Raw genomic sequence first — 23,355 nt, forward strand, 5'->3', positions numbered from 1 at the left:
ATCTTCTCTGTACCCTTCCTGCCAGCTCTGTATGACACTTACAAACCTCCACTATAACACTGTTATATTTATCCATTTTCCTGGCTCACATGAACAAAGCATGCAGCCAGAAAACACTGCTGCATGAATCAAGGTACTGACTTCTGGGTTGGGGGCCTTTAGCCCCCCAGCCCTGCCCTCTTGTTCCAAGCTCTCAGTCTATTGGATAGCATGAGAGTTAGGACAGGGGTAGGGGGTGGGGGTAGGGTGTTAGGGGCTGAGGATGAAAGCAGAGGTGAGCCACCTGCGGGAGATGAGTATGGGGGGTGGCTGGTCAGATGGGGTAGGGGTGAGGGTGCTTCAGCCCTCTGGGGAGTCCACTCTGTAGCCAGAGAGGAGGCAGGGGTTAGAGGACGTGGGAATCTGGGTTTTGAGAAATGGTTGGTGACACAGCGGGCTGCTGTCCTCCCTTCCCATCAACTCCAGCAGCAGCTGGGCTTTGCTGTGGGTCTAGCCACTGGGGACAGAGGGGCGAGGGGATTAAATGGGACAAGAGTAAGGAGAAGGTTTTTCTGTAAAGGGGGAGAGGATGGGTTTGGGGGTGGGTGGGTGGAGAAGGTATGATGAGAAGAAGGGTGAGGAAGGAGAGAGACACTGGGAGGGGGAGGGGATGGAGGGATGGTGTACTTATGTGTAGAGAGAAGGATGAGAAAGGGATGGGGCAGGGTGGAAAGTCGGGAGACGTGACATTGTGGGTACGGGGGAGAGAGAGGCTTAAGACCCAGGACTGCAAGGCCTGGAGAGGAAACCCCTGGGTGTCCCTGCATGGGTGCAAAGACCCCTCCCTTCCCAGCTCCTGCCTTGGTGGAGGTCCTTCTTCCCTTCTGCCCTTGCTGGGCTGGCGGCTCTGCCCATCAGCAAAAGTCAAGTCGAGTTCTCTATGAAATCTTCCTAGGGGAAAGATGAGCTATGTAAATGCAGTAGAGGTCATTACCTCCCGCGGACTCTGTCCATGGCCAGGGAGGGGGCTGGGCGGGGGGCTGAGAGGAGTCCCCTCTGGAACTGCAGTTGGGCAGTGGGAGGGGCGGCAGGGGCTTCTCAGTGGTGGTTCAAGGGCATTGGGAGGGTCTCTTCACTTCCTCCAGAGCAGCCCTTGCCACTGGGTCACACAGCTCAGCCTGAACAGAAGCAGCAGCTCTCCCCTTCCCAAGGCTCTGTAGGAAAGGGACATCGCTGCAGCCCCCTCCTGAACCACTCGGCGAGGCTTTCCATGGCCTGTCCACCTTGAATCCCTAACTGTGACAGGTCTGGAGAGGTCTGGGGGGACATTACCCCAAGACTGGAGGCAGAAGCAGGATGAATGATGGGGCCATTGCCCAGGTCTCCAGGGCTGGGCTGGTAGCTCGGGGTTCCTCTGGGTTCAAGGATTCTTCTGGAATTTTCTTGAGCCGCCTATATTTCACCAGCCTCTGCTCTCCCTCAGGGAGCCCGAGTGAGACTCTGGAAGCTGGCAGGGCTGTCACACGTGCTCACCTCAGCCCTGGCACTCACGGGAGAGCCCGGGCCTCCTGTCTTCCTAGCACAGTGGCAGGAAAGGGGTTGTGAAGAAGGATAACGGGTGTGTCGGACACGTGGGGGACACAGAATGATTTAAGCGACGGTTATGAAGTGGAAGTCAGTGGAGACTGTCCTGCCGTGGCCAGGGTTGTGGCACACGTGGTCTTCTCTCAGACACAGCTGCCACCTGCCCAGCCAGGTCCCCTTTTCTGTTCAGGTTTCCATCGCTGAGGGGATAGCCCTGAATACCGTAGGACCAACTCTTGTGCAAAGACAGACACTTTATTTTCCATGACGGGAGCTACAAGGCACCCATAGATATATGGGGGGGGGGTTGCTCTCTGCCAGCTCGCAGGCTGTGACCTTGAGAACTTGGGCGCTGTGACCTTGAGAACCTTGTCTGGATTCTGTAGTCTCCAGGGTGGGGCAGTGCCTGACCACAGGCTGGGTGGGCTGGTCTCAGCCAGTCCCGCCAGCCCAGGGCCGCTTCAGTCCGGTTTGGTTTTCTGGGTTGAAATAATAACCCTTCAGGCCCAACTTTGGCCAAAGATAATGATTCTCTGGCAGGGCCCCCAGCTGGGCGGGGTCAGGCACTGGTCCCTCATGGAGCAAAAATGGGCTTCTTTTCTGAGTCTTATCTTCTACCCTCATAGTTTGGTTTCCTTAGGACCCCAGGTCTGCTAGACAAACAATTCCAGATTCTTGGGGGTCTTAATGGGTTAGGATTAGAGTTGAGGGCGGTGTGGGTGGGGCGGGAAAGACCACCCAGCTTCTCCAAGCCTCTTGGGGTGGCTGCCTGTTTGCATTCTTGACTCTCTGCTGCCCCCATGTGGTTACAAGGTCAGTTGCCGCCACAGTACTGTAGAGGGCTGTGTGTGTGTGTGTGTGTGTGTGTGCGTGTGTGTGTGTGTGTTTGTGTTGTTGGAGTGCAGAGGACTCAACAAGACTGGGGCTGAGGCAGAACCAGAGAGAGCCAGCTCCTGTGTCTGCTTGAGTGAGCAGAGGTCTAGCTGCCGCCACCCCCAGGTGTGAGTGACACAAGTAACACCAGGGCAGCTGTGGGACACTCACTTATGAGAAATTGAAAGAAAAGATGGAGCTAACGCTCATTTGCAATGGAAGGGATTAGACATCAAGATCGTGAGGACAGCTGGGTCATCTCTGACCATGGGGGCAAGTTTACACTTGTTAACCTGCCTAACAACCAGGGCCATGTTGGCTGAAGAATCCAGGGCAGGCGGATCTAGCTTTGCCCTGGGAATAGTAGCTCAATAAGCTGTCAGGGAAATGGGGAAAGGAACAATATGGAGGGAAAGAGAGTCAGTCCATCCCTCCTTTGGTCCTCAATGCTGGCAACCCATCTGCTCTCAGGCCAGCCTCGGGCCAGGGCCCAGGAGTCCCGACCCCGTACCTGCGTTTGCCATGAAGCAGGGGTCACGGGTCTCTAGCTCAGGCTACTGTGTCGGGAGCGTCCAGGAGGATGGAGTCAGGGGTCTTCAGAGGTTATTTTCGTGTGGGGGGGTCCTCAGATGTGGGTGTGCTTCAGGATCACAGGGACCTTGTTAAGATGTCCACAGACGTCTGAGAAGAACAGCTGATCCTGTCTGTTGGCCTCCTTTAAGGTTAAAGAAACTGAGGCCCGGGTTGGGGGGGGGGTCTGGATGAAGGTCACCGCTGAAGGTCATACTGAGTTCAAGGGTTTCAACTTGGTACCGCTCTCCTCCAGTCCAGGGGATTGGTCCATCAGGATGGTAAGAGGCCTCTTGCTCAGGGTGGAGGGGGCATCCTGAGCAAGCCCACTGGGATGCCTAGGAGGACACACAGGACGCTCCCTCCCCTACATCCTTTCTGGGTCCTGCAGCAGAACACCCACTAGGCTGATGACCTGTGAGGCTGGCTGGACAGTGTCATACTCCGCGAAGAGGTGGCACACATTCTCCTGGGACTCGGTCTGGCTCTTGGCCACAAACCCAAAGATCCTGATGGGAGAGGAGAGCCTGAGTGAGGGGTGGGACCCAGGGAGGTACCAGGCTGGGAGCAGCTTTCCTCCCTGTCCTTCCCCAGCCCAGCACCTCGTTATGACGGGAGCCTCCCCTGTCAGACCGAGAGATCCCTGAGTTTAAGATCTGGGTTTCCCTCCTTTGGAATGGGGGCGCCTGAGGACACGACCTGTGTACTCCCCATCAGAGTCGAAGCTTCCTGAGGGGGAAGGTGAGTCTTGACCATCAGCCTGAGGCATCCTTACAGACTGAAGCCTGCGCCTCCCACATAAGACATCAAGCTGGTGGCTCCCCGAGGGCCAGGGCCTGTGCCGTCCCGCATCAAACCCATGGGCTCTTAAGATCGGGGCGGGGCCTCCTTCCTTCCCTCACTCCCTCCCCATGTTGGGTCCAGGCCTCCCCGAGGGAGACCTCTCATGGCGACTGAGTGGAGAGGAAGGCCTTACCGGGAGGGCTTGCAGTATTTCTGCCACCTGTGGGAAAGGAACATGACAGTCCTGAGTACCAATTCTTTGCTCCATTTCACAGGAGTCTGGCTGAGCTTCGGGAGATAATGGTCAGTTGTGTCCCCACTCCCGCCATGTCCCCCTCCCCTCATTCTGTTGCTCCTGACCCCTTGAGGTTCACAGGCTCTGTCTGGGATCCGAATCCCAGAGTCAGTGGGCGGCTAGGACCTGGATGGTCTATTTAGTTTGGCCCAGACTTGAACTTACTTCCGTTGCCTGGGGTCCATACCACAGAAGCGGAGGGTGGCGAAGGGGTAATGGCGCCGGAAAAACACCCTGGGAAGAGGCCGGGAGAGAAGGGGAGCTGGTGAGAGCCCGTCCCAGTGTCCTGCCCCACCTCCACCATCTCCAGCTCCCTGTCCTCCAAGAAGCTCTCAGTTTGATGACCCCTGACAGGCTGCCGTGACCTTTCCCACCGCTGGGCCCGGGGCACGTGTTTGCACTTCTCTCCTTTCGTGAAGTGCATCTGCCTTCTGTCCTATGTGTTGGGGTTTTCTACCACCCTGCTCCACCCCTACTGCCTATCATGTCATTTAATGAAGATAGGAATTACATCTGGTCATCTCTCTCTTTTTTTTTTTTTTGGCTGTGCCACGCGGCTTGTGGGATCTTAGTTCCCCCACCAGGGATTGAACCGGGGCCCTCGGCAGTGGAAGTGCGGAGTCCCAACCACTGGACCACCAGGGAACTCCCAGCATCTGGTCATCTCTTATTCCTCCAGCCCAGGACCAGTATCCTGCTAGACTGAATCCCTGAGCCTGGGAAGGAGTGATCTCATTGGTCAGCCAGAGTCTGGCCTACAGGAGATGTTCCATCAGTGGATACAGATTTAATCAGTGTCCAATGACTATTGGTTAATTCCAAATCCATCGGTCATGATGAAGCGGGACTTTGGCAAGAGGTCATTGGACTGAGGCCCAGAGAAGGCAGGGAACTTGCCTGGAGTCACTCAGCACGTCACTGACCCTGCTGGGTCCAGGAGTCTGAACTCCATCTCCATTACTGCTCCACAGCCATCTCAGCCATCCCCTCCAGCTTACCCTGCCCAGCCCTTCAGCCCCAGGGCAAGGGAAGCCCCTTACTTCCTCTGGATGTCAGTCAGGGTGATGCCCTGCTCGGTGACTTTGAAGTGGACCACGGTGGGTGTGGGGAGGACATCCCTCTCCAATGTGGTTGAGATGGCCTTTTGCACAGCCAGGGCTCCGCTCAGGGTCTCCACGCTCACGGAGCTCAGGTACAGGGCATGGCAACCTGGGGGGTGCAGATACTGCGTTGGAGCCCTGCCAGAATCTACTGGGGGGTGGAGGTCACCCAGGCCCTGGTTGGCCCTCTGCCCAGAGCCAGGGGATAGGAGTGCCTTCCTTTTTTGGAAATCTAGCAGGGCTCCTCTTTGAGCCACCGGACAGGTGGGCAGGGAATGTATGGGCCACTGAAATTTGCGGCCAACCCCAGGGGACTCTGGGGTCGTCTGTCGTTTGCATTGCTCTGGCCCCTGGCCTCCCAGCAGGGGGCAAGGGAGGGGATGGTGCCCCGTATGTAGGGACGTCCAGTCAAGCCTTCCTCTGTCCCACAGCTGGTGCTGCCTCCACCCCGCCCCACCCTCCCCCTGGGGCCCTGGTTCCTTGCTGAGAGAAGGAAGAGGAGACAGGAATGGGGAGGGGGCCGTCGTGCTCAGGGCACAGAGTAGGAGCTGCCACTCAGACGAGTGCTGACCCGTGCCTGGCCCTTGGAGCGACCCTTCCCCTGTAGAAGCCCCCAGGACTCGGACCTGACACTCCACAGAGAATCCCACCTCCAGGGCAGGTCCTTCAGACCCAGAGAGACCCCAGCACATCTGTGTGCCCCTCCTGAACCCGTGTGTGCAGGAGGGGGTGTAAGCCTCACTGTGCCCCTCCTCTCCTGCCCCTCATCCTCCTGGCCCACTGCCTGCAGCCTCTCATCTCCTGGTTCACAGGGAGGGGGAGGAATGTGGCACCTTGTTAAAGATGAAGAAACAAAGCTGCAATGGGAAACACGTGTGGACCTGCGTGTGCGTGTGTGCGCAGGGCTGGGAGGTGCCCTGCGGGTGGTGGGCACCGCCACGCCCGGAGCCTCCCCCTGCCCCATACCACTCACCCGCAGATTTCTTCAGGCAGGAGGCCCGGCCGTCTGCAGAGGGGTCTGAGGCCCCGTCTCCACCTCCCAGTTCTGAGCCAAAGCAATGGAACAGGCCCCCAGGGGGCGGGGTACAGTCAGTGGACCCCCCTCTTGGAACAGGCCTCGTTCAGCCCTTTGAACCTCTTCCACCTCCGCCCACACCTTCGGGAAGTGACTTGGCTGAGAAACCAGGTGTGATTCCTGTAATGAGGCAAACAGCCACCCCGGGCTCCCCAAACGCCTCGCTGGCAAGCCTTTTGATCCCTCCTGCCCCTCTCCCTCCTCCAGTCCCTAGAATGTGGCAGTGACCTGGCCTCAGAGGCCCCTGACCTCCTCATTCTTTGGGACCCCACCGGAAACCCAGGCCATTTTTGCAGAAAGCAGGGAGGCTCTCGCCATCACCACACCACGGGCTCCCCTGGCCTTGACTCCTCTCCCAGAAACCCCCTAGCGGCTCTCCTGCACACCCTGAGGTGTGGGTGCGTCTGGGGGTGCATTGGGCTGTAAGCTTTGGATGGGGCTTCCTGATCTGGGTTGGAGGTCTGACTCTGTGCCTTTGGGCAAGTTACTTAATGCCTTGAACCTTCCTTTCCTCCCTTCCCTCCTTCCCTCCCTCCCTCCCTCCCTTCCTTCCTTCCTTCCTTCCCTCCTTCCTTCCCTCCTTCCTTCCTTCCTCCCTCCCTCCCTCTCTCTCTCTCTCGTTGTTTCTTTCTTTCCCAAATTTCACCCATTGATCATTTATTTGTTCTCATAATTCTCTTCCCTGATTTTCATGATACAGCCGCGTCCTTGCTCTCTGTTAGTTCCCTGAACACTTTGGAACAAGACAGTAAGAGAGACTTCGGTTCAAATTCGAACCTTCCTTTTCTTAGCAGTGAAATGGGGATAACGGCAATGCCTACTTCACAGGGTTGGAGCGAGCTGTGAATGAAGGAGAGGGTACCCAGTAAATGCTGGACCCGGAAGTAAAAGCCAAACCTCGCCGAACGGGCAGATTTATGCTCCTTTCATCCTCTTGAGGAAGGAGCTACTCTTTCTCAGAATCTACTCTGCGCCAGGCACTGTGCCAAGAGCCTTGCCTGAGCTTTCTCGCTGCATCCCCACACCAGTCCTAGAAGTAGGTGTGCTGGAGACTCTGCTCATTTCATAGATGAGGAAATGGAGGCTCAGAGAGGTTGACCTTCTCAAATTCTCACAGCCAGGAAGTGATGTGGACGGACTCCAGAGCATGCACTTTTTTTCTTTTTTTTTTTTTTTTTTTGGTCGTGTGGGCCAGCTTGCAGGATCTTTGTTCCCTGACCAGGGATTGAACCCGAGCCCTCGGCAGTGAAAGCGCCGAGTCCTTACCACTGGACCGCCAGGGAATTCCCCCCAGGGTGTGCACTTTTAACTATGACCCTAAAATGATCCCTAAATAAGGTGAGAAGTGACCACCAGGAGCCTTTCTACTGAGAACAAACAGGTCTGGGGCCCCAGCCCACCTTTCTTCGGGATGATGAGCTTGCAGGGCAGGGCCAGGGCCATGATGGAATGCTGGCACACGAAGGCAGAGAGGCTCCCTGCAAGGAAACAGGAGCCCGGCATAAGGAGGCCTTCCCCAGGCCACCCGCCCCGACCCCAGGGGCCTGGGGGCTGGAGATGCTCAGCTCACCGAAGTGGGGCTCCTCATCGGCTCCCTTGAGATGCACCCCTCTGGCAGAAGACTCGATGAGGAAGTGGCGGATGAGGTCGTTGCCATCCTCGCCTGGACAGAGGAAGCATGTGGATGGGAGTGCCACTCATTTCCTGACCCGCCTCCTCGGGGCCCATCCAGAGGTTAACTTGTCCATCCCCCTGCCTCTGGGTGGGGCAGCAGGTAGGAATCCTATCCTCAAGGCCTCCCACGAAGGAGGTGCCCACACCTTTGCTCAAAGGCTTCTGTGTCCAGTAATTCTTTTTTCAGGAGACCTTTCTTTTGGTTTCAACAGCCATCAGGGATGGCTGCCGGCGCTGTTTAGATCAAATCACAACTCTTTGGCCTGGTTTCCCTCTCCCCCTACCCACCCCCCCCTCCCAGGTGCTATTATTCTCCACCAGATGGTCCCTGCTGGCGCCAGGCTGGCCCTGGGAGGGGGGACCACGCCCCCTGCCTCTTCACCAGCCTGCAGCTTCCTGCTTTCTTTGCGCTCATTGGCAAGGCTTCCTTGATAACTAACACTGCCCAGAGGTCACTTTCTTATTTAAACAGAGAGGCGTGGTGTAGAGAATGTGGATACGGGGTTTTTATCCTCTTGCTCTATCACTTGCTTGCTCTGGGGGGTCATTAACTCCCTCTGGGAGTGTCTGTTACCTCACCCATTTGTTGTGTGAGAGCTACTGTCAGTCCTGGGCCTTAGGTGAGGGGCTGTGACCCAGGTACCTTGTAATGTAATGCTGTGTTTCTATCTCTCTCCCCAATGAGGTCTCCCCGGTGCCTTGCACAGTGCCTGGGGCAGGGTGGGTGCCCCATCGATGAGTGTTGTATGTGGGGTTAAGCTAGCACACGTGTTATTACTACATTAGGTTCCCTCACAAGAAATCCGGTCTGGACAGAGGTGGACACCCAGGAGAGAGCAGCCTGGAGAGGGGGCTGGGACCATCCTCCTCTTCCCACCATGAAGGTAGAGCAGGGAATCTGGGGACTCGGGGATCCTCAGCGCTGGGGGGCAGCGGGGAGGGGGCTGAGGTAGGCCCTCCTCCCAGGAGTCATTATGGGACTGGCCCAAGGTCACCCCACAAGCCAGGGGCAGAGCCGGGATTGGAACCCACCACACCCTGTGGCCTCCTAGAGGTCTTGAGTGAGGACAGAGACTGGTGCCTACCTGATCGGTTCTCGGCAGGTGCAGGGGCCTCCTGCACCTTCAGGGCAAGACCGAAGGAGCCTCGGTATGAAGAACTGTCCCTCACGATGAAAGCCCCCGGCTCTTCCTTCCTCAGCAGCTCGATGGCTGAAACAATCCTTGGGTCAGAGACAGTCACCACGGAACCCAGACACCCTCTGTGCCTCAGCCCCGTTGGGTCTTCATAGAGCAGATGGTACGGAATCACCTTTGGTTCCCCGGAAGTCCTTTCTATTGTCTAATCTCCAGCATTCCTGCTGCAGTCATTATTTCCTCAGGTCATGGGGTTCACGGGACACCCGCCTTCCCTGGACCTGCCATTTGCCGTTCCCTCCTCTACATGGACCCAGGGCCCCATCTGCCCCATGTGGGGTGCCAGGACCTGGACCTGATTCCTGGGTCACTCATTCCCTAAAACAGGGCTTCCCTTTACCTTGCTCTCGGGTGATGCTTGGCTTAAACCAGTATTTAGATGTGTCCATTACAAACTTCATGGTGGGCTGCATGTCCCTGGCAGGACCTGGAGACAGACAGAGGAGGGGGACCCTGTAGGCTGGAGAGAGGGGAGCTGAGAGACCCTCCCCCCTCCTCCGCCCAGCAGTCCAATTCAACCCACCCTCCCCTACCCCTACTCCATTGTATCTCCAGATGCCTAAAGGGGCAAAATCCCTTTAGGCTAAGTAAATGTGCTCTTTGAGATGCTAAAATGCCCATTTTCCTGGGTCCCTAAGGCAGAGAGCCGTGGTTCTCAGTTTCGGCATCTTGAAAAGGTGTGTCGTGGCCAGCTGAGAGTAACTCATTATAAAAAATGTACTGAGATCTGCAAATGATTTGTCCTAGGAACAGATCAGAGCAGCTTCAAAGGCACACTCGTCACCTCATTTTCTCTTGCTTGCACCGACGTGGCTTCCTGGGTGGGAGCGAGCAGCGGGGTAGAGTGAACATTTCACACCCCCCAGGAGTGCCTTGATGTCTGTGGCCCAGTGAGGACTGAGAGCCCCGGGAGCCTCGTGGCTGAGCCACGAGGGAGCCGTGGGCTCTGCTCCTGGGAGAGAAACACCCTGGGGGTGCTGAGGCTTAGCCTCTGTGTTTACTGCTTTGGGCTCTGGTTGGCTTTGTTCTTTTTGGACGCCTGTAGTCACAGACTACGGGAAGCAGGGTGTTTGCTGTTTTGTGGTTTTTAGCTGTCTGAACTGGAATGCATTGTCTCCCGTTACCCTGTCCACCCCCTGGCTGTGTTCGTCATCCACCAATGTCAGAGTTAGGACTGACTCTCCCTCTCCCTCTCTTGGGTTAGTCATCGAGCCTGCTGCTTCCATATCCTGAGGGTCTCCTGGCTCTGTCTTCTCTCCTCCACCCTCTGGCCTGCCCTGGACCACTTTGTGATGAAAACCCAAACAGAACCAAAGAAAAACTGCTCTCCCTGCCAAGCCAGGCCCTGCAATCCATCTGCCACGCAGCTGCCAGAGTGATCGATTGAACGTGTGTCTCTGACCCCATCGCTCTCCAGTTTGAGAGTCTCTGACGGTCCCCTATTGCCTAAAGGGTAAAGTGCACTCTTTTGCTTGGCGTTCAAGGTCTTTCCCAATCTGGCCCCAAATTACTCTCAATGACCTCATCCCGCACGCAACATTCCAGTCATTTCCTAAGCATGCCACGTGCTTCCACACCTTCGTGACTGTGGCCTGGCTGTTCCCTCTGCTGTGACTGCCCTTCCTCTCCTGCTCTGGTCGTAGACTTCTCTGATCCACTTTCCAGCCTTTTCAGTTCCCAGATGAAAAGTCTCACTCCTTCCTCTGTAGCCCCATAAGACTTAGAACATCTCTTTACCTCTGTGTTTATCCTACTCTACAGTGATCCTTTGGTTTTTTTCTCTCTTTCTAGACTGTGTCCCTACTATGTGGCACAGTGCTAGGCACACAGTAGATACTTATCAATGTGTTGACCTGCTGTTGGCAGAAGCAAATGCACTGGTGCTTTGTCTATTCCCCATTAGCCAAACCTTATAAAGTGTGAGGTGCTGATTGGTTTACAACTTACCCTCTGGGGATGTGGTGAGAGGGGCATCTGGCAGGGTCTGGCTGTGGCTCCTGGTGGCTGGACAGGGGTTGCTGGAAGAAGTAGCCCCAGGGTAGACAAAGTCCTGGTGTCCTGGGGTCCTCTGTGACGGGGGAGATCCTGGTTCTGGGCAGCTGTTGATCAGCACGATAGGTATGTCCACCATGGAGTTGGTGATGGATGGGGGACAGCTACTGGCATGTTCCTTGGCCAGTGGTGAGGAATGGGTTGCTCTGGGCTGGCCCATGCTTGGGGTGGGGTTGCTGGGGACCTGGAGGTCACTGGCTCTCGTATACAAGGACACCGGGCCAAGGCTGTGGAGGCTGGAGGAAGAGCTGGCTGGGCTTTCCAAGGATCTCGAAGATGACTGATGGCTGGAGATGCTGGAGCAGAGGAAGGACTGGCTGTGGTATGGGGAGAGCACCAGACAGGCAGAGTTTTAGCGGATGGGGGTGGACACTTGGGGGCCAGAGCTAGGCTCTGGAATTTAGTGATCTAGGTACCCACGGCTTTGGTCAGAGTAGTGCATACTCCACCCACCCCCCATAGCCCTGAGCAAAGGGTATGCCCACTTGATCCCCAAGGGATGCTGAAGGATACAGGAGTGTACCTGCATTGCAGGGTCTGTGGTCAATTAAAGTAGCCAGTGGGCTGGCCCCCTGCAGGTCACATGGGCTTAGGCTAGACTCTATTCCCTCTGCCTTCCCAGCTAGGCAGGTCCAACTGAGTTGTCACACCAGCCCCCCAGCACTCCCAAGAATCCTGCACACAGGCTGGACCTGAGCTGGACCATGTCCATGGCCCATGCAGACGGAATTCCCCAGCTGGAGGAAGAGAAGGAGGCCAGCTCTGCATCCAGCCAGGCTTCTCCCTGAGCTCAGAGGCCTGTGCCAGCGGGCATGGCTGTGGAATCCCAGTCTCCTTGCCAGGGACTGCCTTGGCACAGTGGCTTTGGAGTTGGTATGGGGGACAGAGGTCCTGGGGTTTGGTCTTCCTGGGCAGGATGGGTATGCGTGTGGCTCTGCTCTGAGGCCTGCAGAGAATTGGGCTGGGGCGATTGTAAATAATGCCCAGGCAGGTTTGTCTCCTTCCTGCTAGATTTTGCCAGGAACAAAGATGAAGGTGGTTTTTCTTTCCTGGATGGTTCATCCCAGACCCCCTGATTCTGTTTACATCCTGTGTTTGGGTTTTTTTTTTTTTTTTTTTTTTAAAAAAACCTTCCTACAGATGGGCTGTAGGAAGGCTGGAAAGGATACAGGTGAGCCTCATTAATGCATTGGTTCTTTTCCCGAGAGGTAGGTAGAAGTCAAGATTTTTGTATACTGAATCATATTCTAAATGCTTGAGAAAAGCTTGAGAGCCAAATGGCTGTGATGGCATAAAAAAGAACATTCACTTTTATTTTTGGTACATGCCCAGATTTTGCTCAGAAAGAGTAGGGTGTCCCTCTGTGATTTTAGGATGCGTGTGTGTGTGTGTGTGTGTGTGTGAGTTGTGGAGGCAACGTCAGAAGCCACAGTGGGAGTGACCTACCTTCCAAACACGTAACTGACATCAGATGCTGGGCTGGCTGACAGCACGGAGACCCTGCCCCCCAGCCCCTTCTCCAAGGCTGGGGAAGCCACCAGTGGGGAGCCCAAGCCATGGCGGCCTGAGGCCTTGTTTCCCATTCCAGGGATGGAGATGCTGGGAGAGGGTGGGGGATGAGGGGAGGGGGCCTCCGAGGGGGGAGAGGGGCGCTGGTGTCCCCTGCCCTGGCTCCCGGAGAAGATGAGGCTCTCACTGCTGCTCCAAGTCTCTCGGGGGATGTCTCTGGAAAGGAGAAGGGCGCCACGGCCAGGGGAGCCGAAGGGTGGGGTGACAGACGGGCTGGAGCAGCTCTGGGGGCCGTCGTGGCACCTTGATCTGGTCGAGGTCACCTCGATGTACTTTATATCTTTGGGGAGAGAAACAGAGCATTGGTGAAACCGGGGAGACTGTACTCGCAGAACAAGGATGCTGGAAGGGTCCTCAAGACCATCTGGTCTCCCCTTTCTTTATACATATATATACACATGTATATATATATGTATATATATATATACACACACACACACACACACATATATATATATACATATGTGTGTGTGTATATATATATATATATATATTTTTTTTTTTTTTTTAAATTTTTTGGCCAAGCTGCGTGGCATGCGGGATCTTAGTTCCCTGACCAGGGGTAGAACCCGTGCCCCCTGTAGTGGAAGCGTGGAGTTTTAACTACTGGACTGCCAGGGAAGTCCCTCCCCTTTCTTATACAGATGAGGAAGTTGAAGCCCGGAGAGAAGTTTGTTGGAATCAGAATCAGCATTCAGCTCCACCTTCAGGGCCCAGTTTCAAAGTCACCCTCTCTGTGACATCTTCCCTTGGTTGGGGAGAGGCAGTGCCATGAACACGGGTCCTGGAGGTAGACAGACCTGGGTTTCAGATCTGGCTCTGCCACTTACTCTCTGAGAGAGCTTGGCCAAATGACTTCACCACCTAGAGCCTCAGTTTCCACGCCTGTAGAATGGGGCAGCTATACCCAGACTCTTGGTGTTACATTAAGGATGAACTGAGATGAATGTAGGCGGCACAGCACTGCATCTGGCACATAGTAAGTCCTTTAAAACTGGGAGATCCTCTCCTTCGCGTGGGTTCCACTCCCCAGGCTGAAATGACTGCACCAGTCACATCTTCGGACGCCCCTATCACTCAGGCCTGTGAAAGCTGTGTCTGTGTCTGCGCCTGCAATGCACGCAGGGGTTCTCAAGCTTTGGTTGCATGCTAGAATCACCCGATGAGCTCTTAAAGGTCCTAAAGCCCAGGCTCCATCCGGTGCCAATTAGACCAGAACCTCTGGGGGTGGGCCCAGGCCTCAGGGTGGCTTAGCTCCTCAGCTGATTCCAGTGTGCACTGGGCCACGCCGCTGTGGTCCCCAGCCCAGCGGCACCACTTCACCTGCGAGCTGAGAAGTTATGCAGAATCTCTGGCTTCACCCCAGGCCTGCTGAATCAGAATCTGCATTTTATCGAGATTCCTGGCGATCTGGGTGCACCTTGGAGGTTGAGGAGTTCGCTTTAGGGTTAGCTTTAGAGCGAGAACTCTCTGGGGGCAGGGCATGCCGCCTTACTGAGCTGTGGGCCTCTTAGCACCCCAGGCTGCTGACTCACTCTGATGCTCTTTCCATTCCCCAGTGGGGGCATCTAGGACTCTTGTTCTGAGACCTTGTTTCTTCCTAGAGTGGGGCACCCTGTGGTTCTCCCATGGTGAGGATGGGCACCTCTCCTCCTGACTTGGGGGGAGGGGAGCTGTCCTCGGTGCTGTTCTAGGAAAGGTGGTGGAAGATGGGGGTTACCCAGCTTCTCCCTCTGGAGGGCTGTGAGTCCTGCCTCTGGCTTCCCAGGATGGAATCTGGGGCAGAGTCAGTGGGAAATTGCACCCTCAGCTCCTGTCTGCCAGCCTCCCACCCCCTTGGGCTCTGGCACACGCACCATCCCCCCACCCAGCGTGACTGTGGAGTCCCTGCCTGCCCCAGCCCGCTCCTGGGGAGGACCTTCTGGCCCTGCTCATGGCTACTGCCTCTGTCTGAGCCTGCGTGGGCCAGGTGGGGGTGGAAGATTGCATCAGATGAGGGGCGCTGGCATGCTGTCCCAGCAGGTAGAGGAACAGGCCTGGCTTTGTCGACAAACCTGGGTGTGAGTCTTGGCTTTGCCACTTTCCCGCCAAGAAGCATCAGGTAATTTTCCTAACTGCTCTGAGCCTCAGTTTCCTCATCTGTAAAATGGGGATCTAAAACCACCTTTCCAGGGTTGCGGTGAGGATGAAATACACTGATGAATGGAGCCTGGAGCCTGGAGCCTGGTCCATGGTGGGCTTCGAGGAGCATCTCCTGCCTTCCTGCTTCTGGGGGGCAGTATTGGCCAGATGGCTAATACTCTCTGGCTAAGGTGGGGGTCTCACTGCTGAGGGCAAGAGTAGAATATCTGGCACAATGTATTGTGGGATCTGAAAGAGAAGAAGTCTTGGAATGGGGTGGATTCTTCTGCGAGGTTGGCAAGCACAACTTTTTGTTTTTTTTTTAAATAGGATTTTATAGTGTTTATACCCATAATCCTCTCAAGCCTCACAAGAGCCTTTATGCCCAGTGCCAGCAGGCGTTGCTTTTACAGAGGAGGAAACTGAGGCTTGGAGAAATGTGGCGGTGGAGCTCACATTTATTGCACCGTTTTTAATAAAGGCTGGTATTTACTGAGTACTGTGCACCAGCACTGCTACAGACACGTTACCCGTGTTTGTTCTTTTAAACCTCATGACTCGATCGAAGTAGGAAACATTCTTAATTCCATGTAACAGATGAGAAATCAAGGCTCAGAAAGGTTGAAGAAACTGAGCCCTGCTCCTGTGCTCTGTTTGGGGGCGGGGTGGGCTCTTCCACGGGGAGGGACTCCTCAGGACCCTTTCCCAAGACCTTGACCGTGAGAAGGTGCCTGGCTGCTTTGGAGGGGGGGCGTCTCTCGGCCTGGGAAGCTCTGGGTCCTACTCACAGGGTCATCCAAACACCTACCAAAGAAAGGCCTTGCTTGGGGGCCAGGCAAGTGGAGGCGGCCGGAAGGGAGGGAGGGGTCCTAGAGCTGTGAGTCACTCCCGCTGCTGCCCCCGGGGTGGATGGGGCTGGGCAGGTGGAGGGCCGACACCCTATCACCTGGGAGCAGCGGCTGTTTACAGGCCCGTGGGGCAAGTCTGAGCAGTGCTGGGTGGATGCAGGCGCCTGGCACCAGGCCAGGTGGGTGGAGGGTTGGAGAGACGGTTATTAAACACCCTTCACTTGGGATTGGCAAACCGCCTTGCCTGGCAGAAATTCTGGAAAATAAAATGCGGGGCCCTGTTCCAAAGATGGGGAGGGGTGGCGGAGAGGATAAAGGAAGGGATGTGGTATTTGCTTCCAGAAGCCATGTTCCCTGTGGGACTGGTACCCCCTCCCCCTCCCCCCCAGGGTAAATCTGAAGGGAGGTAAGCAAGAGGCAGAGGCAGGGAGCTGGATGAAGGTTTGGGAGCACTAGGGCGGTGGAGCCTCCCTGAAGCCCTGGAGGGCAGGAAACTAGCTCCAAGGAAGAGAGAAAGGCAAGAACGTGGACTTTGGAGCCCAGAGGCCCGGGCTTTGAGTTGACCTACCACTCACTAGCTGTGTGACTGTGGCCATCGCTTCCTTTCCTTGAGCCTCAGTCTCCTCATCTGTAAATGAGGTTTCCAGTATTTCCTTCACAGAGTAGATGCTGGAATTACGTGCTACAAAAATCTATCTGGACATTTTTAGGGGAGGGATCGACACTAGATCGCTGATGTTTAGTTTTTGCTTTTGCCAAGTTAGGACAAAGAGAAGCAGTGAACGTCTGCTAGCATCACAATTATAGAACGTCTTCCACTTAACACCCCAAAAGTAGGATGGATGAGAGTGCAAACAGAGGAGTTCTACACACTGGATACGTCTGGCTGGATGAAAACTCACTGCGGTGCCATGGGCTGGGAGAGCTTTGTCACCAGTAGCAGTGGTCTGAGGGGAGGGTTTGGGGAGCAAGGTGCAGCCACCACAGTGACATGCAGGATCTCTCTATTCTTAGCGATGGCAGAGAACTTTCTAACGGGGAGCTGACCTGCTGGTTGTCCGAGGAGGTAGTGAGCTCCCAGGCATCACAGGTGTCCAGGCAGAGGTTGGAGGAGAGGATTTTTAAAAATTCCATCAGAAGGAGCGAGGGCAGAGCTAGGTGGCTTCATCAGGACCCTCTGACCACCGCTGCTCTCTGGCACCCCCTGCTGCCCAGAGTCTGGTGGACACATCCTCACGATGGCAGGTTGTGCCCAGGGCATCTGAGAACGCAGACAACTGCCCATCGGTCCCTTGGAGGAAGGGCCCTGTTATCAACACCCTTACCCTGTACAAGCGCACGCCCTCCAGAGGTTGGTCCTGCCCCAGCTGGCCTTGAGTGTGTGGAAGCCCTGCCCTGGGGCATGAGCGTTAAAGTCCTGGGCTTGCTCCGGCCAGTGATAATTAGTCCCAAGCCACCTTTCCTGCAGAGACATGCCCACGACTGGCCTTAAGAAGCAGGAAGACTCTTGAGGGATGGAGGTGGTTCTTTTAATAGGCCTGTCAGGCAATGCTCGGTGGGAGGGGCAGAAGGCCGGCTGGAGACCAGGAGTCCGGGTGCCAGAGGACCTGTGTGCCGGGCTGACCTCCACCCCAGAGCCTGAACCTGTCCTGGGGCTGGTCTTAGTCGCAACCCCAATGTTGACTACAAACAGCCACCATTTTTCATGCCCTACGGTGTCCCAGGATTTGTGATTAACACCCATCAAATGTTATTTTTTCAATCCCCGCAACACCCTTTGAAGTGCAAACTCATCTCTATTTTACAGATGAAGAATCTGAGACTCAAAGAAGTGAAGTAAACAGCTTGTGTAAGGTTTGCCTGATTCCAGTGATTAGGCTAGACTGGCTCCTTCCTCAAGTCCATCAACCTCAGTCTTTTTGTTTGTAAAATGGGGATAAAATATTCGTCTCATGGAGGTGGATTGGGAAGATCAAAGATTCAATTATTAAGAGCTCAGCACAGTGCCTGGATAGAATGATAAATGCTCAATAAGTAGAAATTCTCCTGGATCCCATCTCTAATCCTCACCACACCCTCTAACCCACGCTGGTTAAACCCCTGGAGGCCTCAGTCTTCCAGCCTGTCTAATGGGGCTGCTGCTCCGTGACCCTCATCCTCAAAGTGTACTTGAAACTCTTTGGGAAACTGAAGCCAGATGCAGAGATTTCTGGATACGCGTGGACGTGGTGGTATCCTGGAGTTGGCTTGAACCAGCTCATGAAAGCTGATTGTTAAATTTTCAAGATTTTTTCCAGTTGGTTGCTAAATTATATGAACATTGTAAGTTTGTGTAGTTTAATCTTTAGTAATGGCTAAACCATTACTAAAGATTAAACTACACAAACTTACAATGAAATAACATATTAAAAACAAAAGTAATAAACACTCAAAAATTCATCACATCCCAATTATTTACTATATTTACTGTTATCTATACTTGAAGTTATTTACATTTATTGTTACTGGTAAGGTGAAAATACTAGTCCTATAAAAATTTCAGGGTGCCAGGTTAGGACCTAAGAGAGACACCATAGAACAGTGAGATTCAGGGACACCACATTTATCAAGCTCTTATTTATATGCATGGCATTGTATAATATGCTTATCCATATTAGCTTATTTAAATTCTCTGAAAAATTACATAAAACAGGTATCCATCACTTTCCAAACTCAAGAACCAAATAGAATTGGACAGTGAGAGCTACTTATATTTATCTCTTTTATAGAGCAGAGAAAACAGGGAGGTTAAGTAACTTGTTTAGAGCTGCACAGCACTCCTCAGTAGGACACTGTCCCCTGCTCCTCTGATTTGATAGAAAACTCCTTCCTCATGAGGTCTGGTCCCCAAGCCCTCCTCCTGGCACTGTGCCCCAGTTCCTTACCCAAAGCTTCAGGCTCTTCTTTCTTTCTCCTCGAGGTAGTGCTCTGGGTGGGCTCAGCCCAGGGGCCACCAGGCCCTGGAGGGAGCAGCTGGAAGGTGGGGTCCAGTTCCAGAATCATCTGGTTGAGGCTCTCCAGCGAGAAGTCAATGTAGGAGTCAAGGTCCTCCAGGGCTCCCGAGGCCTGCTCCCCAGGGGACTGCGGGAGGCAGCTGGCTTTGGCTCCAGCCTGTGGGGCCTGCTGGAGCCTGCTGGGGGGCTCCTTGCTGGGCATGGGGGCCATCAGGGTCTGAGCTCCCCAGCCTTCTGTGGTGTAGTAAAGACACTGGGGCGGCAGGCCGGGGCTGGGTGCTGGGTGCAGGGCCCTCCTGGGTTCCTCACAGGGAGCCAAGCCGACTGCGGGGCCTCCTGCCAGCAGGCGGCTGGACATCACCTGGGACATAGTGGGGGTAGTGACCTGGCAGTTTACCTCCGGCTTCCAACCAGCCTCACATCCCACAGATGTCACTTGCCAATCAGGAGCTCTTGGGACCTGAAAGAAGCGGAGGTGGGGGCGAGGGTGGGAACTGAGTAAATTCTGTAGATGAAGCCCCGGGCTCCCTTCCCCCCAAACAAAGGCATATTTATTCACTCATTTAAAAGCATGGCTGCTGGAGCCAGTCTGCCCCAGGTTTGCATCCTGGCTCCACCACTTACTAGCTGTGGAACGTTGGGCAAGTTAATTAACTTCTCTGTGCCTCGGTTTCCTTATCTATAAAATGAGCTAATATTTGTAATATGTTTAGAATATGCCTAGCACATAATAAACATTATGCAAGTGATGATTAAATAAAATAGCTTCAATAGACGTTTGTTGGCTACTTACTATGTCCCAGCCTTATTTATTAAACACATACTAGCTAATATTTACTGAGTAATTACTATGCACTTACGCCCTAGTATTTACACATAAAACCTTTAAAAATCCTCATAACAACCCTATTAGTAGATGCTATTATTATTCCATTTTATAATGGGAGAACTGAGATACAGGGAGGTAAGTAACTTGCCCAAGGGTCATCAGGCCAACAGGTGTCAGAGCAGGACTGGACCCCAGACTGCGTGATGTCAGGGCCCCTGCACTTAGCTGCTACTCCATGTGGGCCAGTTGGTGAAACAGACAGGTAAGCAGGCGAACAATCATAAACAGTGCCATCGGGGAGGAGGGGAGGTGGGGAGGCAGAGGGGACTCTGTAGGCACTAGTGGGGGAGGTCAGGGAGGACTTCCTGGAGGAAGGGATACATAAAGGGAGACAAGAAGGAAAAGCAGGAGCTGGCTGGGCGAGCCAGGTAGGGGTGAGGAGGCAGGTGTATTCAGAGGCCTGATGGACAGGGGAGATATTGAGCATCTGGGAAACAGAGAGAACCTAGGGTGGATGGAGGGGAAGTTGGGGTGGGGAAGGCAGGCTGGCCAGACCCTGCAGAGCCTTGCAGGCTGGGCTCAGTAGTGCTGACTCAACCCCGAGGGCAATGGTGAGCCACAGAACAGTTTTGATCTGAGGAGTGACATCATCAGATGATATTCACTCCCTGGGGGCTCATCTGGTAAAAGATGTCTCAACTTCCTCATTTCCCTTATGTGGGAAGTTCTTCCCCTTGTCTAGCCTTAATGCCACACGTTAGTGGTTTCTTACAGGAAGTAAGAGGTTCTGGAACAGAGGCTGCCAAGAAAACTGTAAGGAGCTGGGATATGCTGGTTGTGCTACCACTGCCTGCTCTGAGCCTCACTGGCCCCAACCCCCCACCCCGACCAAGGTACCCTCCAACGCCTCTTCTCTCTTCTTCTTTTTTTTAATTTTTTTATTTTTTAACATCTTTATTGGAGTGTAATTGCTTTACAACGGTGTGTTAGTTTCTGCTTTATAACAAAGTGGATCACTTATACGTATACGTATGTTCCCATATCTCTTCCCTCTTGCATCTCCCTCCCTCCCGCCCTCCCTATCCCACCCCTCTAGGTGGTCACAAAGCACCGAGCTGATCTCCCTGTGCTATGCGGCTGCTTCCCACTAGCTATCTATTTTACGTTTGGTAGTGTATATATGTCCATGCCACTCTCACTTTATCACAGCTTACCCTTCCGCCTCCCCATATCCTCAAGTCCATTCTCTAGTAGGTCTGTGTCTTTATTCCCATCTTACCCCTAGGTTCTTCATGACCTTTTTTTTTTTTCCCCTTAGATTCCATATATATGTGTTAGCATACGGTATTTGTTTTTCTCTTTCTGACTTACTTCACTCTGTATGACAGATTCTAGGTCCATCCACCTCACTACAAATAACTCAATTTCGTTTCTGTTTATGGCTGAGTAATATTCCATTGTATATATGTGCCACATCTTCTTTATCCATTCATCCATTGATGGACACTTAGGTTGCTTCCATGTCCTGGCTATTGTAAGTAGAGCTGCAATGAACAAGATGCCTCCACCACATCCTGCTTTAGAGTCAGACCCTAGTGTTGGAAAAGGCATTGCGACCAGCCTGGGGCAAATGAAATGAATGCGAACTCTCGAGTCTGAAGATTCAGATTCGAATCCCAGCTCAAACAGTTCCTTAAGGTGTAACTCTGACCCTCAGTTTCCTCATTTGTGAGATGGGAATAAGAATTCCTGCCTTGTCCCCTCCTGGAGGGTGGTGTGGAAGCAGCAAGGTCTTGCTTGTGAAACCAGTTGGACAATTCTAAATATTACTTGGAAATAAGGGCTTATATATCAATAGAATATAATACCTTCATAATAATAAATAATAATAGCTCCCATTTTTTTGAGCTCTCACCATGTACCAGGCACTGATTTTCCCTATGGTAACTCTTTTTAATTCTCTCATAACCCTAGGAAGTACTGCATCCCTATTACCAGCCCATTTTACAGATAAAGATACTGAGATTCAGAGAGGTTAAGAAATCTGTATCGGCCACATGTCCAGAAAAGTGGTAGAGCTGGGATTCAAACGCAGGCTGTGGACTTTAGACTCTTAGCTCCTTATACCACATAGAGTTCAAATGCCGAGGAACACCTGAGGTCCAGAGAGGAGGTGTGAGTTGCCCCAAGTTCGCACAGTAAGTTAATGAGAAAAGCCAGAACCCTCTTCTCCCCCACGGCTCCTGCCAGCCCTGCTGCCAGACTTCTCCTTGGCCAGGCCCTGGAGGGGGCGGGCGCATCCCAGGCTCGGGAAGCGTGTCTATAAATGGCAGTGGAAGGGAATGGGCCTCCGAGCTTCTTTCTGGGGGCAGCTGAGGACATGGAGCTTTGGCTCCAAGTGGCCTGGGTTTGTTGGGGCAGAATCTCAGCACACCCTGCAGGGTTTTTGGCTGGGCCTCAAAGAGGAGCCTGAGGTTACGGTCCTTGGGGAGCACACTGGGGACCTGGGTCCTCCCCCAGGACCAGGACCCGGACCTAGTATGTCTGCCTACTGATTTGGAAACTGCTTTTGTTCCACGCTGGGCAAGTGTCCGTTCCTCTCTGGGCCTCAGTTGTCCCATCTGTATAATGGGAATGTGATCATAACAGACACTTAAAACGTACTCATTTCATTTTCTCAATGGTTCCTTTGAAAAAGGTACTCTTCCTGTGGGGCTGGAGAGGTTAAGGGATTTGCCTGGGGTCATACAACCCACAGAACCCAGTAGTGGAACTGGGATTTGAACCCAGGTGGTCTTGGCTCCAAGTCCCACACTCTATGCCACTGCTTCATAGATTTAAGATCCCTTTCACCTCTCTCTGCCCATTCTGGGATTCCGGAACCCAGTGGGACAGGCCTGGGATCGAGCAAAGGGCAGGCAGCCCCTTGGGATCTTTTTCAAACTCTTCTCACTTTTAACACTCCCTGAAGCACCACTGGACCTCCCAGGGCTGGTCTCACTCCTTTATTCCTGGACACCTTCCCTCTCCTGTCCCCACCAGCACACTTCTCTAGCTCTTTCCTTCCTGCTCTAAAGGTGAAGGGAAGGTCCCTGGGCTCAGTGCTGTGTGTATGTATATAGGCGGGCTGTAGTGGGTAGGGAGGGCCCCTTTTTATAGGACCCGCCCACTCACTGGACGGGAATCTCTTTCTTTGTTCCCAAGGGCTCTGGAGGCAGGGGGATCCTGATTCCTGGGCAAATCCCCTCATCCATTTCATTGCCAGCTTCTTCTCCTGACTTACTCTTTCCCTTCTACAAGCCCAGGTCAATGGAGGGAGAGGGCAGCAGAGGGGGAAGGCTGAATCTCTCCCCAAAGCACCTTGTCCCAGTAGCCCAATTCCCCACCCCACCCCCTTGCTCGAAGAGTGGCTTTGATTGTCCCATGCTCTCCACCCAGACCCAGTGAAGCAGACCCTGGGACAGCAGGCAGGGACCCGCAGGACCAGCGCAGGCCATGCCGCCACTCCCTGGATTCCTAGTGGCCTCTGAAGGGCCCAGCACGGGGGCTCAGCTCACGGCCAGGCCCCAGGGACTCCGGGCTGGGAGGCAGGAGGCTGGGTTCTGGGTCCATTCCCTTCCCAAGCCTCGGGGGGCCCCCGGGCAAGCCTCTTCCCCTCCCTGGACCACGGTTCTCTCATCTGTACACTGAGGGCTACAGATTAAGTTCTCCCAAAGTGCAGAACTCGGGTCTGTGGTCCCGAGACCATCTTCCGCTCATGCCCAGCCCCTCCCCCATTTCTCTCCACCTTCACTCCAAGCCCCAGGAGAGGTGG

The 23,355-nt window shown here is 54.0% G+C and overlaps 1 protein-coding gene across 5 annotated transcripts in view; it reads right to left on the reverse strand.

The window, feature by feature from the left end:
- Positions 1-23,355, reverse strand: part of TNS4 (tensin 4) — a 32,793-nt gene that overhangs the window by 9,234 nt on the left and 204 nt on the right. The window contains exons 1-13 of one of the 5 annotated variants that reach the window (XR_014257704.1): positions 20,913-23,338; positions 18,644-19,172; positions 12,628-13,030; positions 11,077-11,498; positions 9,470-9,589; positions 9,019-9,144; positions 7,830-7,922; positions 7,660-7,737; positions 6,158-6,229; positions 5,125-5,293; positions 4,250-4,318; positions 3,983-4,009; positions 2,948-3,515 (exon numbers count right to left, since the gene is read on the reverse strand). Coding sequence is in view for 4 of the 5 variants with exons in the window: in XM_082442489.1 (XP_082298615.1) it covers positions 3,374-3,515; positions 3,983-4,009; positions 4,250-4,318; positions 5,125-5,293; positions 6,158-6,229; positions 7,660-7,737; positions 7,830-7,922; positions 9,019-9,144; positions 9,470-9,589; positions 11,077-11,498; positions 12,628-13,030; positions 18,644-19,172; positions 20,913-21,152 (2,490 nt within the window). In the remaining variant the exon portion in view is untranslated. Of the gene's footprint in view, positions 1-1,799; positions 3,516-3,982; positions 4,010-4,249; positions 4,319-5,124; positions 5,294-6,157; positions 6,230-7,659; positions 7,738-7,829; positions 7,923-9,018; positions 9,145-9,469; positions 9,590-11,076; positions 11,499-12,627; positions 13,031-18,643; positions 19,173-20,912; positions 23,343-23,355 lie in introns of those variants that run through there. The other 4 variants (XM_082442489.1, XM_082442490.1, XM_082442492.1 and 1 more) reach the window with 4 other exon arrangements.

The sequence above is a fragment of the Balaenoptera physalus genome, assembly GCF_965194825.1.
Source record: "Balaenoptera physalus genome assembly, chromosome: 20".
In the NCBI taxonomy this organism is placed as follows: Eukaryota; Metazoa; Chordata; class Mammalia; order Artiodactyla; family Balaenopteridae; genus Balaenoptera; species Balaenoptera physalus.